At 35.7% G+C, this 19,734-nt stretch overlaps 3 protein-coding genes across 4 annotated transcripts in view; 2 read left to right on the forward strand and 1 right to left on the reverse strand.

The window, feature by feature from the left end:
* Window positions 1–19,734, forward strand: part of LOC136815450 (uncharacterized protein MCAP_0864-like) — a gene marked incomplete in the record, with an annotated part of 74,246 nt that overhangs the window by 27,747 nt on the left and 26,765 nt on the right.
* LOC136799311 (protein smoothened-like) overlaps window positions 1–19,734 on the reverse strand; it is a 36,547-nt gene that overhangs the window by 14,728 nt on the left and 2,085 nt on the right. For both annotated transcript variants that reach the window (XM_067056119.1, XM_067056050.1), the window contains exons 4-5: window positions 18,792–19,011; window positions 3,517–3,646 (exon numbers count right to left, since the gene is read on the reverse strand). In XM_067056119.1, coding sequence (XP_066912220.1) covers window positions 3,517–3,646; window positions 18,792–19,011 — 350 coding nt within the window. The remainder of the gene's footprint in view (window positions 1–3,516; window positions 3,647–18,791; window positions 19,012–19,734) is intronic.
* The window catches only part of LOC136802082 (prolyl 4-hydroxylase subunit alpha-1-like), a 136,378-nt gene continuing 124,985 nt past the window's right edge, over window positions 8,342–19,734 (forward strand). The window contains exon 1 of the mRNA XM_067058833.1: window positions 8,342–8,378. The gene's annotated coding sequence lies outside the window, so the exon portion shown is untranslated. The remainder of the gene's footprint in view (window positions 8,379–19,734) is intronic.

Here is a 19,734-nt window from a genome sequence, read left to right on the forward strand (position 1 = left end):
TCGCAGAAATATTGAAAATTAAAAAATCATGAATTTCCTAAGATATTGAAGAAAAGAAATTCATTAAAAAGTAGGTGTCAACCTGCGAATATCTGTTCTTAAAAAACGCCCATCTTCTTAAACCACGGAAATTTTATTTCCCCGTTAAGTCTTTTCTAATGATGCGATTCATAAGACTTTGAAGTTTAATTCTGCTCTCTACAGTACCTACAAGCTGTGAGCAAAGAGAAAGCTTTTTCCGTTTCCTTCTTTGTTAATATCGTTGTTATTGTAGACAGGGAAAGGATTGGAAGTTTGTTTGTAGGACTTTTGTGATCCAAACAACCTTGATTTTCGACGTCATCTTTCTATCGGGACTGTGAACCAGTTAAACAAATCCATATTTGAGATTCCAATTAGTAGATATATGGTAAAAATTCAAGAGGAACCTACCTGCTCCGAAACTTTGTTGATCTTACATTATACAATAGACTGGAGTTGATTTTCCACCGATGGTTATGTTATACACACCATCGTCTTCAGATCCATTCTCATACCAATCAAGACATTCCGGTAAACTGCTTAGTGGCGGTGTTGGTGCTAGTGGAAGAATCGGATCTTGATCTTCGTTGCTGCAAGAAAGCTGTTCATTCAACTTTACAATCTTGGCGCTTTTATGATGCACCAATACAGCCGAGACATCTTCAATATTGCTGAATAACGAACATTTAAGACCTGGCTGTTTCTCTTGAGGTACGGTTTGGGCGAAAACACATTTATGGCGTTGACATATTAGGGAACATTCAGTTGGACTGGATACTGATCTTTCATAAATTGCATCAATACCTTCAATCCTGACGTTTTCACCACCAACAACCTTGGTGAATATTTGCGGAACGGTGTAAATAGAAGAGATTTGAAGAAAAATAGATATGAAAAATAAATTGGTATGTTGATAACTGCACATTGTCATTAATTGGTCGGTCAATTACCAACGAAGGAAACTTGATTAGATGTTTGTATAATGTTGTTGAAATGAACAAGTCAAAAGACGGGTTAAATGCTTGTCTGCCAACTAGGTTCTCCTGATTTACTCAATTTTCATGGCTTCCACATACGTACAGTGATTCTGCTTATCACTTCTTAGTTTGGTGAATTTTTATGTAATGTTGCTTATATGTAATATGTACGTCTGAATGGATGGGAACGGAGGAAACTGTATGTTATTTTTGATTGTGAAAAGTGTGAACACGGAAGGAAGTCTCAACCAAAAAGGAGTTGCTTTTTGATAAAAAAGATTTTAAATAAGAACAATAGTTATATAATTTGTTTTGAACCTGAGAACAAAATTTAGAATAATCCTAGTCTCGTATTCCAGAAAACACCAAAGCAATTAGTAAAGAAACAGAGTATTTTAAGAACATTTTAAGAACATTCGAGACTTAAGTTAAAGATTTCGAGAATACAAGAGAAGCCGAAGCTAAATTTAGTTGGTTCTTATAAAAACTATTTCATTTCAAAGATGGTGGTCCCTGTAATGAAAAAGCACTCAAGATGATTGAGAAGATACATTAAGCAAATAAAAAAATTAATTAACAACCCAAAAAACCTCAAAATTACATCAAAACCATATCATTAGACATTAGCACCTACAAGTAATTGATCAATATTAATTTCACAAAATGTTTTCAAAAAGTACTCGCAAATAGAATATCCTAAAAACAAAAGAAAATGATTCTTTCCCCTCCCTTCCTTCTTTTAATTACCTTAAGAAAAGAAATTTTGGCGAATGAGCCAATTCGCCAATTTTGGTGCAATTTGGCGTAATTCATTTTGGCGATTTAATAAAATTTCTAAATTTGGCGAGAATTAATTTTGGCGAACAATCCATTTTTCGTCAATATTTTAACTGAAAAAAGAGGAAAAAAAGGGTTTTAGGAGAAATAGAGACTAAATTGAAAGAAAATTAAATTTGGCGAGAATTTATTTTGGGTTTGGCCTGAACTATAAAATTAAATTTGACGGAGAGAAATTTTGGCGAATTTGTCGACATTATTTTTAGGCAATTTGCCAAATTCGCCAAAATTTCTTTCCGCCAAAATCTCTTCCCTTAAGGTATAGTAGAAGATAAAAAAAGAGACACCAAGTGTAGCACATTCATTTCCATTTTAAGCGACATCAATAACCCTCTCCTAAATTTCAAATTAAAATGGAAAGCTTTTCATAGCCAGTAGGAGCGGGTTACCCAGTTGGTGTGAGTTTTAAAGATTCCCATTTATTTATATCAGCAGTATATTTGCTGGGATTTCTTTTCGCATTCAAATAGTTACTACCAAAGGGAGTACAAAACAGTTATTTATTTTTTTCCCTTTGATTAAGTTCTTTATCAATAACGGTTTGAAAATCACTTTAAATTTACCCAGTTGGCGGTAGTCTTACCCAGTTGGCGTGACAAATTTCAAATGAAAATAACCTACCTCATAAACCATTATTTTATTTTTTGTTATGCATTACCTCATTTTTGGCGAGAACGGATTTTCGCAAAATTCGGCACTGACGACGCGTTTTAAGAATAAAACTATTTTCAAGGCTTGACAATTCGAATTAAATGTTAATGTGTCAAATATTATACTTTTTTCACTGGGAATCACGATATGATTGAGATGAATTCGCACGTTAGAAAAAAAAAACAGACATAAAAAATTGAATAAATCTACTGTAAAGTAAATATTTCATTCACTTTCAATTTCAATCGTTACCTTTCCCGATATTTTTAAATGTGACACATGATAAAACATTCCCGATATGAAAAGATCGTCAATTATTAATTTTCGCCTTGAAAAATATCCGAACTTTTTACAACCGTGCGAACAGATGTTGAAAACAACATCGAACAACGAGACGAAACAAAAATTAGCTAAATCAACGGAAAAACGACCTTGCCAGTTTGGAGATCGGTAAAACTTCTAAAATCTAAAGCGATGCCGGTCTTCCCGTATCATTTTGTGTAGAAAATAGTGTAACATACTACAAAAGTTTAGACTAAGTTTTACCTGTACCAAACGGAAATGACTTTCTTGTTTGAGACTGTCCCGTCTGTAACTTTTTACAAATATACCCTCCTAGCCAGTGCCTTCCCGAAAACCAAGTTTATAATTTATTTTAAACTGCGCAAAAAAAAAAACACATAATCGTCGGGGGAGATTGGTATCACTTTTGAAGTCATTGTATTATGTTTCAAGGAACTGATGTCAATTCAATTAAAAAACAAAAGACGTAAAACGTTATAAACCAGCTTCGCGTTGTGGGATAGGAAAAGGCTATGCTAGGCTGTAGGATGTGTCAGATACTGCAAATACGTCGAATATGACACTTTGTTTCGTTATTTTAGCATAGTTTTTTCCAAACTAATCTCACGGCTTTTTCCAGATTATTATTTCTCCCTTATTTCCCCGACTTTAGAGTACGAAAAACGACTGTTCAACTGTGTTGAAAAAACCGATTCCGGCCTAAAAAATATAAACATACAAGACTTACATTTGAGTAATAGAAATTCACCGACCACCAAACAGACAGTGAAAGGGAAAGCCACCAGTCCATCATGAAGATGCTGTTGATTATGCGATAGGTGAATGAAACATATATTGGTAATGGGGTGAGCTGAAACCTAGAAAAAAAAGTAGATATCTTATTCCCATGAACAAATGATCCGTCATAATAACTTCTTTGCTAACTTTGAATGAATTCAAATCCTTTAAAAAATTTAATAAACAGTGTGTCCTTTTTCGAGAATACTTCTGCAACTGGGCCAATGGGCGGCACATAGCCGTGCCCTCCATTTGCTTAAGTAACCCTCTACCCGGTCCCAGGGAGTCCTTTGTCCTGAGAAACATGCCTCTATGGTATTGGTTTTTGATTATTTTTTCGAGTTTTAATTGTTTTGCTTCAGACAATCAGTGCGCTCAAAAGCTCATTTAATATTCATCCCAAATCTGGATGAAAAACATAAAAGCGGTGCGCTAATCCGGGCAGAATTTCTTACGGGAGCCATGGCCTTTAGAGTGAAAACGTGCCGTGCGCGGAGTATCAGAATCTACCCGGAGATTACTGAGATGTTTGCATATGAACATTCAAAAGTAAACGAGAAAAGGGAAATCCCCACTTGGTGTTTAATCATTCAGACAATTTCTAAAACAACTGAATGAGAAGTGGGGAAAACCAAATGGTCTGAAACAAACTAAACATCTATTATGGACGATAAAATAACGGTATTTCCCCTCAGACGACTTTAAACCACAAGGAGAATACATATTAAAAGTGTTTCAAGCAATAGAATTGAATTAACAATTTAATATCCGTGGTCCGTTCGGGATTGGTTCTCCGGAATTTCTCTCGTTAGAACGCTAGCGACCTTGGTCAGTCGTGATGGCTCGGTGGCGCCTAAAGTCACTGCCCGATCCTAAGCCCTCTGGGATTGACCGCACCTTTTCCAAAAATATATTTTTAAAATAATCTAAATCTATCAGCTTGGAAAGGCCATACAAATTACATAATTACCTTTTTCTACATAGCACTTCAAATGAAACAGAATTAGCTGTACCTTTTTTAGCCTCCACGAGTCCAAGGACTAGGGTCGCAAAAACATCAAAATAGAAAAATCAGTCCCTCGTAGGGTGCCTTTTTAGGAAAATTTGGGGAGAAAGTAGAAAATTTGAGAACATTTTGGAATTTCAGTCTCATTCAGGGTCACTTTTTCCCAAATTTCAGCAAAATTTTTGAAAAAACGAGTCCTACACCCCCGGTGTTGAGCTCGTCAATTTTCTGTCCTTGTAGTGTTCTTATTTTTTACCAAATCTTTCCTTGGGACCAAGAAACTTGTTGGGAAATGAAATAAAAATTGAGAATGACGTCATAACTTGTTTTTATATGAGAATAATTCGGGATTTCCGAGCATCGACCTTTCAGTACCTTTACAACTTATATCTCATTGGTACCACAAGAGAATGAATAATGTAAACGGAGCTTTAACAATTCTGTCTTGTTGAATAATTCATGAGATTGAGAACATGTGAACAAGGTTTTCTTACTGATTCAATCAAAACCACAATATGTTTATTATGTAATTTGAATTGACCGAGACAAATCAGGAAGCTTTTTACATCGCATGCGTGAATTTTTTTCATATAAAAACAACAAGTTATTATTAAGCGTTACTCGTCAAGAAATGTATTTCTCGTGTTCAACATTACAGATAAAAAGTACTCATTTCATTTAGTCACTGAGTATAAGGTATGTATCAGGCTTATGCTACTATCGAACTTTTAAACTCTTTTTTTCTCGAAACTTTGGTTGGGTGGTCGGGAAATATTCATCAATAAAATTGAAATATTTTTTACGACGAGTGTGACATGTTTGTCACTGAGTTAAAGGTTTTGTTTTTAAATAAGAGTGAAATCGTTTGCTCACTCATCAATTTTGATTTACAAGCTTTTTCACATTGAACTGACACGGATGTGGAGCAAGATTGGTCAAAAAGAGTATATTTTTTGCTTATATCAGCATAATATAACAATAGGCAGACATTGTCCTGATATGAAATATGTGCCTGATTATATAAAACGGGAACACTTATGTAAAAATAAAACCTTTAATAACGACTCCGAAAACACCAATTTTTTTAGGGAGATACACAAAAATACTCATAAGGTAAAGATATAAGAACATTTTAAGAGCATCCGCAGGCTTCACAAATTTTTGACGATCTTAAAAAACCTGTTCTAGAAAAACATCCGAAATCATTGGAGCCTACAGACAATTTTTACATTATAAATTTTAAGCCTAAAAATGTTCTTTAAAATGTACATTAAAATTGGCTGTACATCTGAGAGTTGATGAGAACTTTTTGTCGATCTCATTAATTTCAAGCTGGCCATGTCTAATTAAATTTCTTATTTGTTTCAAACGTATAAGTCAGCATAAATGTTCTTAAAAAAACACTTGGATAAATCTCGTAATGTAAACAGAGCTTTCACAATATTGTCTTGTTGAATAATTCATGAGATTGAGAACATGTGAACAAGGTTTTCTTACTGATTCAATCAAAACCACATTATATTTGAATATGTAATTTGAATTGATCGAGACAAATTTCAGGAAGCTTTTTACATCGCATGCGTGAATTTTTTTCATACAAAACAACAAGTTATTATTTAGCGTTACTTATCAAAGAATGAATTTTTCGCTTCCAACATTACAGATAAAAATACTCATTTCATTTAGTCACTGAGTATAAGGTATGTATCAGGCTTATGCTACTTTCGAACTTTCAACTCGCTTTTTTCTCGAAACTTTGGTTGGGTGGCCGGGTAATGTTCATAAATAAAATTGAAATATTTTTACGACAAGCGTAACATGTCTGTCACTGAATAACGACTCTAAAAATACCCAATTTTCTAGGGAGATACACAAAAATACTCATAAAATAGTAAAAAAATAAGAACTTTTTAAGAACATTTCTGGGCTCAAAACTTTAAAGGTTAAGAACATCTGGAAGCTTCACAAATTTTAGACAACCTTTAAAAAACTTGTTTTATAAAAACGTCGGAATCTTTAAAGCCTACAGATAATCTTAACTTTATGAATTTTAAGTCTAAAAATGTTCTTAAATGTACATTAAATTTGGCTGTACATTTGAGAGTTGAGAAGATTTTGGGCAAGTTTTTGTTGATCTCATCAATTCTCAGGCTAGCAATGTCTATTTAATTTTCTTATGTTTTTCAAACGTATAAGTCAGCTTAGATGTTCTTAAACGCACTTTTTATGTTCTTTATGTTTTGTTATGGTAATGGGGTGAGCTTAAGCATAGAAAAAAAGTAGATCTACAATAAGATATCTTATTCCCATGAAAGAATGTTCCTCTATAATAACTTCTTTGCTAACTTTGAATGGATTCAAATCCTTTAAATAATTTTAATACTCACGGTGTTCTTTTTTCGAGAATGCTTCTGAAACTGGGTCCTTAAGGGCGGCATAAGTACTCCCCCGAGCCCGGGGGAACGGGACAAAGTGTACGGGAGTCCTTTGTCCTGGCAAACATTTGATTTTGTTGCAATTGTTTTGCAATCGCTCAAAAGCTCATTTGATATTCATCTTAAATCTGGATGAAAGAGATCAAAGCGGTGCGCTAATCCTGGCAGATTCTCTAACGGAGCCATGGTCTTTAGAAAGAAAACGTACCGTGAACGGAATATCAGAATCTGCCCGGAGATTACAGAGATGTTTGCATAGGAACAATCAACATTCAAAAGTAAACGAGAAAAGGGAAATCCCCACTTGGTGTTTAATTATTCAAACAATTTCTAAAACAACTGCATGAGAAGTGGGAAAACTAAAAATCTATTATGGGCGATAAAATAACAGTATTTCCCTTCAGACTTTAAACCACAAGCAGAATACATATTAAAAGTGTTTCAAGCAATAGAATTGAATTAGCAATCTTGAACCGTGGTCCGTTCGGGATTGGTTATCCGGAATTTCTCTCGTCAGAACGCTAGCGACCTTGGTCAGTCGTGATGGCTCGGTGGCGCCTAAAGTCACTGCCCGATCCTAAGCCCTCTGGGATTGACCGCACCTTTTCGAAAAATAAATTTTTGAATAATCAAATCTATCAATTTGAAAAGGCCATACACATTACAAAATTAACTTTTTCTACAAACCTTTTTCTACATAGCACTTCAAATCAAACAAAATTAGCTGTAATCTCCAAGTTGAGAAAAAAACTGTTATGGACAGCTATGTATAGAAGATTGAAACTAATTTTGTTGAGCCCCGGGGAGGGGGCACTAGGGCAAAATGGGTTACGGGGTCAGGTTACCTTGCTTTTTTAGCCTCCACGAGTCCAAGGTAGAGTCGCAAAAACACCAAAATAGAAAAATCAGTCTCTCGTAGGGTGCCTTTTTTTGAAAATTTAGGGAAAAAGTAGAAAATTTGAGAAAATTTTGGAATTTCAGTCCAATTCAGTACCATTCAGGGTCACTTTTTTTCCCAAATTTCGGCACAATTTTTGAAAAAACGAGTCCCACGTAGGGTCCATTTTTCGAACCTCAGCGGAGCACCCCCGTCGGTCGGCAAGGGTAGTAGTACACCCCCCGGGTGTTGAACTCGTCAATTTTCAGGTTGGCTGTCCTTGTAGTGTTCTTATTTTTTTATTTTGTTCTTATATTTGAATATGTAATTTGAATTGATCGAGACAAATCAGGAAGCTTTACATCGCATGCGTGAATTTTTTTTCATATAAAAACAACAAGTTATTATTTAGCGTAACTCATCAAGAAATGAACTTCTCGTGTCCAATATTACAGATAAAAAATACTCTAATCCATTTAGTCACTGAGTATAAGGTATGTATCAGGCTTATGCTACTTTCGAACTTTTCAACTCGTTTTTTCTATTCGAAACTTTCGGTTGGGTGGTCGGGAAACTTTCATTATCAAAATTGTAATATTTTTATGACAAGCTTCATGTCACTGAAATTTGTTCACGTTTTTATAAGAACAATCGATGACTAAAATATCATGAGCAGGTTATAAGAACATTTAAAGGCTTTGTCGACTCTAAGACATCTACTTTGTTAGGGAAGATACACAAAAATACTCGCAAAATGGTGAAAATAAGAACATTTTAAGAAAATTTCTCGGCTCTTAAAACTCAAGGTCTCCTGGTAGGTTCAACCTAGCCGAACAGGTCAAAGGGTAGGGGCCTGACGAAATGTAACTCACACCTTTGAAATGCGGGAGGGTGTCTTGGACAAATGTTTCTATCGATAAACCGATATCATGGATTTGTACAACTTTCTACTCGGCGTATGAATCACAACTGATCACCGGCGAGGAGATTCAACCTTTTGAGAAAAGGAACTGCAACCGCAAGTGGAGTGGCGCCCCTTATGTATATTTAGCAATTCGACAGACAAAATGAATTCACGACTTAACAGCACTAGGGTCCGAGCCCCTACAAATTCAAGCTTTGTGATTAATGACTGTACCAGAAATGGGAACGATGATGATGTACCTCTAAATCCTTTCGGACGAGCTGCATCGGATGAGGAGATCATCAAAGCTCAAAACCTCTTTTTAACCAATACACTTATAGCTACATTGCGACTCTCAATGTAAGAACAATACGTCATCAATTCAAACGACTTGAACTTGCCAAAATTTTTCTTAACTCGAACACCTCGATCCTCGGAATCGTCGATCACAAAATTGTCCACCCTGATACAGAGAAAAAAACGATAAACTACACCAAATTGCCTGTATGTGTACTGATCACTCAATCGGCCTGGAGGAATACCAAAAATGCGGCTAACGGTGGAGTAGGTCTACTCGTAAACAAAGCTGCTGAGAATGTCCTTTCCAGTGTTAAGTATGTGAACAAACGTATCCTCATAGCAACGTTTAATTGCAACCCTACAACCACAGTCATCGTTAACTATGCACCACAAGAGGATACCCAAGATGCCATTGACCACTTCGATGAGTTGACAGACACTATCAAAAGTGTACCAAAGCATAATATTTTACTTGTGCTTGGTGACTTTAAAGCTCGTGGTCCGCTTAAGTTCGTGGTCCACTTAGCTTTTTTTGGTCGCCGCACAATGCGCACGGCTCGATTATTGCATAAATTGCATAAATTAAGCTTTCAAGGCTTGTCGCAATGAACGGCGTGAGCTTTTTTGAAAGTTGAAAAATTTCAACTTTGTGCGCAAAGCTGTGTGTCTCTTCTATTGTTCTTTTTGAAGTAGCCAATCAGCGAGAAGGTAAACATACTGATTGTGTGTTCTTTTTATCATGTACAATTGTGTTTTGTTTTGATTTTCTCTTACGCGCAAATTTTTTCTAATTTTCAATGGAAGTATAAAAGCGCTCAGCGACCAAAACGCTCGAGCTGTGCGCGTTGTTGGGCGACCAAAAAAGCTAAGTGGACCAAGAGCTTAACGGACACATCGGTAAAGATGACGGCAAGTTTACTTATCATAAAAAAACAAACAATAACGGTCAACTGCTACTCAATCTTTCCCAGGAATGCAAAATGCAGATCACAAACATCAAATTTCAGAAAAAGCAAAGTAGACTATGGGGACATATATTTCTGACATGTCAAATACAAAATCGCAAGTAGACTATATCCTTGTCAATAGAAAATGGGCTAACTCCGTGAAAGACGTTTCCACCTACAACTCATTCGCCAGCATCGGCTCTGATCACCGTATTCTAAGAGCAAAACTCAAGATCAGCTTTCGATCTAAGAAAACTCAAGGGCAAATCAGGCATGATTGGGAACTAATAAGAAAAAGTAAAGACTTACAAAGACAATTTTCCATTTCCTTGCAAAGTAGATTTGCTGTCCTGTGTTAATGACAATATTGATGCCACCCAGCGATACGACTTCTTCATTCAAGCCAATGATGAGGCAACTAAAATCCTCATACCCAGAAAGAAGAATAAACACAAAAATGAAACATCCTCCAACCCAAGAGTAATTCAGGCAAGAAAAGATGTCCAAGACGCTTTCAAAATCTTCCAGGAATCTCAAACTCCAGACAATGAATGCACACTTCAGAGAAATAAAGCGGTACTTCAAACAGCTTACGAAGCAGTGATGGGAGACAAGCTTGTCAACGGGATCCGTCGTCTTGAAGAGATGGACCATTCTAAAAAGCACCGTGAAGCATGGAAATCAATAAACAGCATCTCCGGACGTAAGAAAGAGAAATCGGGCATACTTAAAGGCAAAAATAAAGAGGAACGTGTCAATAATTGGAATAAGCACTTTAAAAATCTGCTTTGACGTGAGCCTATTATAAATGACGATCAAAGCGAAATCAAAACCATTCTCAGCGATCTACCTTTCAAAACAGGAGCATTTACACAGGATGAGCTTGTTAAAGCCAGATCAAGAATAACTCTCGGGAAAACGTCAGGACCCGACAACATCCCTCCTGAAGTAATGCAATATTGAACAACCTCTTCTATCTTCTGCGAACGATCTACTCATGAATGGTAATAAACCTGATCAATGGTCAATCAGTAACATTATCCCAGTACCAAAGAAAGGCAATCTCAGCAAAGGTAAAAACTATCGTGGTATATCGTTAAAATGCTATTGTCGCCAAACTGGTAAACCGTATGATCCTTAATCGTATCCAACCAATTCTTGACCCGCATTCCTACGCCCAAATCAAAATTGATTAAGACCAGGTAGATCGACAGCGTCCCAGATCCTTGCATTGAGACGACTTATTGAAGGTGTGAAGTCTAACAATCTACCAGCAGTACTACTTTCCCTAGACTTTCGGAAGGCCTTTGATAGAATACATAGAGTCAGAATGTTCAGTATATTAAAAGCATATGGCATACCAAACGAGCTCGTGCAGGCAATCAAACTTCTTTACAAGAACACAAGAGCAAAAGTTCAATCTCCTGATGGAGAAACAGAAGAATTTTCCATCTTGTCTGCAGTACTTCAAGGTGACACTCTTGCACCTGAATCCCCTACCTTAATCTCCTAGTTTTTATAAGAACAACAGACTAACTAACTACACATTTTTATAAGATACACCAATTTTCAATCAGCCCTGGGGTTGCTGAGCATTCTAGCTCATTTTCTGAAAAACTTGCTTTGGCCACCCTGATATTTATACAATTTATGCTTATTGGGTCAAGGGCTTTCGTTTGCCATACTTATATTATTTAAAAAGCCTTTTATTTAAGAGATGGTGAAATAAATGGCAAATATGAGCCCTGGAGCCTTAGCAACCTGGTTTTGATGCGGGAAAAATGTATACCAGTCTAACTGCTAATCTTACTGCTGTTTGTCATTCAGTCATTGCACAATGTGATTCCTTGTCACTTGACTCTTTTTATAAGAACCAGTAGAATTTTGATGAGGTATAGCTGTTTTTATTTTTGACATTTTAAGCCTAAAATTTTTCTTATTCTATTCCCTTATCATGTTGTTCTTTACTAATTTGACCATAATTTGCTGAGAAATCGGTCTATAAGATTCTTAATTGTTTATTGTTCTTCATTTTTGAGCCTCGTTTTAATTAAAAAGAGTTTATTAAAGTCTGTCTCAAAATAATTTGCAGCGGAGACAAAAAAGACTGTAACTTTTAATAGAATTCGAATTAGATAGCAGTTTTGTGCTTTTTAAAAAGATAATTGTGAGTGGATAATTATCAAGCAAAAAATTTTGAAAAAAAAAAGAAAAATGAAAATGAAAAATGAAGAAGAAAAAATCAACTTCTTGTAGAAATGTGGTATAGTTACCATTTTCACAGGATTGATTTTTCAATCTTAGATCATCATCCCTGTGAAAGAAATTTTCAAAAATATTCATTCACTCAAGAATCTTCTTTGTTTTTGTTATTTTATACATTCTTAGATAGGTAAATATTTGCAATGTAGCTTCAGTTTTCTATAATTATCAAAAGTGTACAAGGATTATTCAGTTTTCCCTATATTGTTTTGATGCTGCAGTTTTTGATTATTATTATTATTGAACTTATTGACATCATGTAAACAAACTCTTTTCCTGATTAGATTTTAAAGATAGTGAACCCCCTTAGAATGTTTAAACTATTCACTGTTTGTGAGTGAAGTATGAAATAATATTTTAAAGGAAAAATTTGCATTTGCTGATAACCTTACATACCATTCAATGTTAAGGTGCATTGCTCGTACATTAGAATTTCAAAATCAAAATATGTTTAATTTTCATGAGATTTATATTATTATTATGTAGTATATTTTCCGCGGCAGCGGGGGATGGGGGGGGGTTGCACCCGGGCCTTCGCCCGACCACTTTTTTTTCAAAGTAAGAAGAAAATTTACTGATTCAGCTAAATTCTGCGTAAAAACCTTGAAAAAGACCTGTTTTAGGCAGTCTAGAAGGGCTAGTTTTCCAAAATTTCTCCCGTCGGTGCCAACCATGGTCGCACCTCCTTAGACACTAAACCATGGCCCTACCACTTTTAAAGTGAAGCTGCGGCCCATGATTTTATTGAGTAAAATTGGCAGAAAAAAATGATGCAAAACTTTTGATGTGTATGCATGTATGTATATTCTATTTTGTGTGGAAGAGCACCTTTAAACCGTAGTAATTTAAGAACAAAATTAAGTATTTCAGTCTGACATGAGAAATGTAACATCTGACGTGCACAAATTTAATTTGTGAAAAAATTGCAGAATTAAGTGGTGTGATGAGATAGCTCTGATAAAAAATTCAGAATTATGTTTACATGTTTACAGAAAAAATGTTTTTGGGTACACGTATTCATAATTTTAGAAAAAATGCAGCATTTTTGTTGTGAGAAGAGAATTATTGTAAATTCTGACCTTTTTTTAGAGTTTTCTTGCCACACAATCTTGTAATTTAATAATAATAATAATAATTCTCTTCTATGTAAATTAAAGTTACAGAAATTTTTGTTGTCAAACTGAGGTTATTAATTCTGACAAATTTTCCTCTACGGTACATTTGTTCGACAAATCTCAAAAATGTTGAGCTGTTGCACTGTCCAACAAGTGATCGCTTAGTTGTTCGACAGTTATTAGTTCAACATCCATTTATTTGACTGCATGGTTGTTCCACACACTGCTTTGTCGGACGACTGGTCACGGCCCCCCAGCGGAGCTTTTTTGAAGGGGCTAGTGAATTAGTAAAAATTTAGAAACTGGTGGACGGGGGCGCCACTTTGGAAAATTGGGGGGGGGGCGCCATTAAAAAATTGACTTGGGCCCCTCCAGAAAAATTTTCCCACAACGCCACTGCATATACCTTAAATATACCTTCAATTATTTTTCGTGAAAAGTCGTTTAGCAAGAGTTCTTATCTCCCGATCACTGACGATGTACAAAAAAGGATTTATGCATGAATTTCCATAGAAAACCATCACTACCAAATGCGCCATAAAACCATCTTTAATTACTCCAGCTCTATATAAGCGATTTGCAATAACACCTGGGAGAAGACAAAAGAAATATGAGCCAATAAACAATAAGATCTTTTTTGTGATTCTATTTGACATGGATCGTGTTATATCATCTGTCATTTTCTTTGATTTTTTTAATCTTGATTTGCTTAGCGCTTTGTTTATGCTGTTCATCTGGATATCAGTGACACCAATACGCATGCGTGTGCAGATTTTCGAAGTCGTGGGCTGGTCATGCGATGCTTCAACATTAGATGTGTTGCTTGAAGAACTCTCTTTGGGAAGAGATTCTTCAATACGGAGGGAGACTATCCTCTCAGAGATTGAAATTTCTAAATTTGCGTTACTATGCTCTGCATGTGTCGATCTTTTTAAGATAGAGGGATCATTTGACGTACGATCTTGTTCTTGACTTAAACGACTGCGAGACTGTTTGTACACTCTGTATATCAGATAATAAAATAACGGAAGAGTAATCAAGGTTGTTATGACGACAAGCTGTGTGAAATATGGAAATTCTTTCTCTGTAAAAAGATTTGCAGACGCAAAACCAAAGCATAACAGCCATGAAAGTACAATCATAATTCGAAGCCGGCGATACGTTACGATGTGATGAAATTTCGTAATTTGTGAGATTTTGATGTACTTGATGATAGCGAGTTGTATAATCGTAAGGGAAGATGAAGAAGTCAAAGCTATTTTTAAAAAACTTCTTATTCTCGTCAAAATGGGATCAATTGGGTATTCTTCTTTACCAGGCCAGTAAACATTCAAAGCGGTCATTGGGAAAACAACTGCAGACATCAAAACATCGCTAATACTCAGGGATAAGAGAATGAAATCCAATTTCTTCTTTTGAGTTTGGTTCTTCCTTCGCAAACAGACGATAGAGATGATGTTTCCAAAACTACCGATCAACGTCATCGCTCCATAAAAGACAATGAAAATGATCTTTTCGTTGTGCGAAATTGATGGATTAAAAGAAAAAGACATTTTTCAGTTGCTCGATACGAAACTAATCTTATGCTCAAACGTAGAGACAAAAATTATGGTTGATATTTCTGTAACCAGGCTAAAAATCTTCTGTTTTCAAAAAAACTAGATGAAAGAAAATTGGATCTTGCGACTTCCGGAAATTATTTCTTCTAGTAGGGAGGGATGTCTTGAAGTATTAACTTTATTCTGCTCCTATTACTAAATCAAGGCGTTTTTATTCATGCAGTATTTTTTTGTATAAAAAGTATTTTCCATTTTTTAATCAGTGTCGCGCTTGTTTTATTGTAAACACAATCCCATCATATTAGTGAAAACTGGTTAGTATTTAATGATGACCTTATGGAGATTCCCAACTTAAATGCATTATGGATTCTTATTTCCATTTGATGTATCTTTATCGTATTATATATTTACTAGCCGGTACCCGGCGTCGCACGCCGGTTTAGCTATTTGCTGAACGCATTTAAAGTCCTTTGAGATGTTGGGAAGGTATGGTGTCACGATGAAATCAAAATTAAAGGGAAGAATTCTCTTCAAAGTTTGACTCTATCCCTCCCGGGTGACGTATCTTTTAACCATATTTTGAAAAAGATTTTTGTGGCAAAAATGATCAGAAAACAGAAAGGGCATTCCCAAATTACACCATACCGTCGACCAGCGACGTCCGAGACGGCTCTGCGATTATATTTTTTTTCTCGCTTCGCTCGCGTTATATTTGCCGTAGTTCTTGATGTTTAGGAAAACCTTGACGTCAAGATAAGCGGAGTGAAATAGTAGACATGACACGCGATTCGTCGAAAAAAGGCAGCCCGGGGGAGGGGGTACTTAGGCAAGAGAAGGGTATGGGTATGTGCCGGCCTTAAAGGGTGCCTTTTTTGAAACATGGCAGTTTGAAAAATCGGAAAATCAAACTTCAGTCCCACTAAGAATTGGAAAAATAGGAAAAATTTCAACTTTTTGTCCCCAGAAAGATAGAAATTTGGTCAAATGAGTTCCAAAAAGTGAATTAAAATCCACACAATTCCCCTTGTTTCTTCTCCTCTTTATTCTGCTAAGGGTCCGAGGGACAGGGCCGAAAGTCAGCTCGCAACCATAGGCCCCCCGGAAGGCAGCTAGGATACGCAGACAAAAAAGCGTGATAGCGCAATTTTATGTTGCTTTTTACAAAATAATTATCGACATACATGTTTAAACGTCCCTTTTTACGAAGAAAGAATTTTAGTTTTTACCGTCTCTTGAATGTATTTTTAATGTTGCTGTTGTTCTAACAAACCTGTCATGTGATTCTTGTGTTTTATTTTATATTTGTTTTTTTCTTTAACAGATTCTGTTTAAAAGGTTTCTTTTGTTTTGAAAAGAATTCGAATGTCTCAAATCAAATAAGGTCGTTAATTACATTCGAAAACATAAAACAAAAGAAAAGAAAGAAAAAAAAGAAAAAGTCTAATCTATCAATCAAAACAAAGTCTTTATAAAACGGCGCGAATATCGTTAAATTAATTTGTGGAGCAAGAACTAAAAGTTATCTTTTGGAAGAACAAAAACATTGCGTGCGAAAATGAAAGTATAACAGACAGACAGCAAAACGACATACAGAATACCGCTATTAATATATAGATTTATTATATACCTGTACGCAAAAACAGCCATTGAATAATTCCTGATATACCAAGACTGTTATACCACGGTAGATTTCTTTTTTCAAATTTTGCTTTCAAAGTTTGATTTTTTTGTCGCTCTTGTTGTTTATCAAAGAAATTTATTAAAATAAATCTATTGTCGATTTCATAAACAAATTTTATGACTAAAAGTAATTAGGACAATCATCAAAAAAGAAAAACATTCGAACGTTCGATTATGGGAGTGTTTATGTGAAACGTTCGGCTATTGACACAATTAATTTTTTTTGGTTTTTGCCTATAGATATATAATAAACCATATATTCAATAGGTTTTCGTTGGTTATTGGATTTATTAACCAACTTTTACCCATTGAATATCGTATAGTAAAATTATCGAAAAATGGTCTTTATTATTGGGCACGATCGTGAACCAGATTTTTTTTTTTGAGTTCGATAATATCTATGTACAAGAATAGTGAGGAGAATAATGGTTTATCGGTGACCCAGAAACTTGAGCAATCTTTTCTTCTTTTATTCAATGATTGTTTACGGCACTTTGTTAATAATCTAACCCTCGCATCAAATTCCCGCTTTCTTCAGTAAATTGAAGATGAGAAAAAACCTAAGCCACGGATCACGGATTGAAACAAATATATGAAGGGTGGGATTTTAAAGCCGCCCGTCGTATAAGGCACTGAGAGGCCACGGGTGCCAAAAAGAAGGGCCGTTTGAAATGCGGCAACCTCATTGGTGGAAATTCGATAAACAGCTGAAGTGGTACATGTACAAATGTGTTGTGTCAACTTGTCAGCATTGTATTGTTGTAAAGGAAAAGATAAAAGAGGTATGACTAGCCTAGTTTCTAATCCTGATATAGGAGTTTAAGTTTAGACTAACTGTCAGACAGCAAACAATTGTAGTTTTGCTCAAGAGACTTTTAGTTAATACTTGGAGAATGGTTACACAAAATCTTTCAATCTTTGTACATATCAATCCATGCCATATCAATTTTTTTTGTACGTAGCTAGGTGGATATACTGCGATAGCGATAGATGTTCTTTCGGTTGAATTAAGAATTTTACGCCCACCAAATCTGCTAATTGTAAAGTCATGGTATACTTGCTCTGGAAATTACTACATTGGTTAGGTTGCCATCATATGTAGTGCAGTGTAGTGAGTGGTCTTTGGTTGGGACATACTGTATTTGTTATCACAGATATTGAAACCTTCTTCGTTCCTCTTTCTTGTGGAAAACCAACATCACATCTTCCAAATGTTTACCTCAAGAGCGATTCAAAAAAGTTTGTTTTCAACAGCTTCCCAAAGTTTGGTAATTTGAATGGAATAATGTCAATGAAGAACCATAAATTTAAATTTGAAGAATCATTCATTCTGAAGATGCACTCAAACTTTCAACGAGGCTTCCAATTATCTCCGTTATTTAAAAACTTCATGAAACAGGTACGCTAATTACTACGGAGCTAACAAGAATGTAAGGCAAATGCTACATGATAAGATTGCGTGGCGTAATATAAGGGAGATAATAGAACTGATGCAAGAATTGACGCGGGAAATAATTTCCCGATTCCCCGAACATTTGATTCCGAATCGTGTGACTAAACTTGCACTTTTTTGTCTTAAGGACGAGGAAAAGCACCGAGATTAATGGTCTCCTTCCACTTAGCGTGGGGCGACCAACAACCAAAACTGAGCCCAAGAATTTTGCACGAAGAGAACCATGAAGAAAAGCAACATACACAAAGAAGAGACTCATCAAATAAGAAAAAAGAAACAAAACATCTTTTCAAATAAAAATTTCCACTAGAAGTCAGCCATTTTTCTTCCAATCACTCACTCCTCCAAATTCAAAATAACAAGATCAGCGACTTTGACGGAAGTTTCCATTTCTCATTTCAGGAATCTCCCCCAAAGTTCATTCATTTCGACAACGCCGAAATACGGCCGTGCTTCAGATAAGCGATTTTTTCCTTCCTGGCGTTTCGCTCCAGTCGGGCTTTCCGCCCTTGCCGCCGACAAAATTTCTTCCTACGCTCACTTTTCCCGCGTGATACCGTTCCAGCCCGACTGGCGTGTCAGTCTAACCGATATCATACAAGGCCAAAAGAATCATAAGCCAACACTCTACTTCATAAACTTAAAATTGCTTCTTATATAAAAAACAAAAAATCAGAGTGTACTCACAGCTTGCAGTAGAAGAGCCATTAACGTGAACGATCCACTGATACCCCATGCAAAGAAATGGAAATATTTAATTTTGCTTTGTATCAGTGTTTTGATAGATCCCATCGTGCGGAAGGAGATGTACCAAGAGTAATTCAGAATGACGAACCAACAACTGGTTGATAAACCGGAGAAGTAAATCAATATGAAAGATAGGATACACCAAAATGAATCTCCATGCCTGAAAAAGAATGATTGACAAAGTAAAGGTAGAAAACATTATAAATGGGAGAAAGGATTTATAACTATTTTCTGATGAATTGACGCTTCGTAGACGAATCTATTTGTCACTCCAAAGGAAGATCAGTATCAAACTGACCCTTGTGTGTATGAAAATCTACCCAAGGATATGACACATTTTTTATTTTTAGGATTACGTATATCTTAAAACTGATTTAAAATGACTCTTTAAGGAAGATTCTGTTAAAAGTGTTATCAAGTTATCACTAACACCAGCCAGGATAAATCCAAAAGGAAAAGACCAAGACTGAGAAATTTTTTTAATTAGAAAGATTTCCATTACCATAAATCATTACATCAGATGAGATATTAGTAGGGTAGATCAGTTTCCATGAGTAAATTGTTAAACTAAAAGAAAATAATGTAAAATATTCAATCATTTAATAACAGACCTGGGTACAGTGCGTGTAAGTCTGCAGTCGCTCTCTACCCGAAAGTGGGAGGGCACCCCTTTCCCTGGATTTCCCCATTTATCTTTCACCCTTTTTTAATTGTCGAGCATCAAGCAGAGAGGCATCATGTACCATTTGGGGGGGGGGTATCGAGCCTATAGCCTTGCGTTCTGTAGCCGGATGCTCTACAATCAAGCTACGGTCACCACAGTTACAGTTAATTACAAGTACAGTTAATTACTTAGAATAACACGTTTAGTGACCGTTGTATG

This window comes from Clytia hemisphaerica, unplaced genomic scaffold (genome assembly GCF_902728285.1).
Source record: "Clytia hemisphaerica strain Z4C2 unplaced genomic scaffold, Clytia hemisphaerica genome assembly, whole genome shotgun sequence".
NCBI lineage: Eukaryota > Metazoa > Cnidaria > Hydrozoa > Leptothecata > Clytiidae > Clytia > Clytia hemisphaerica.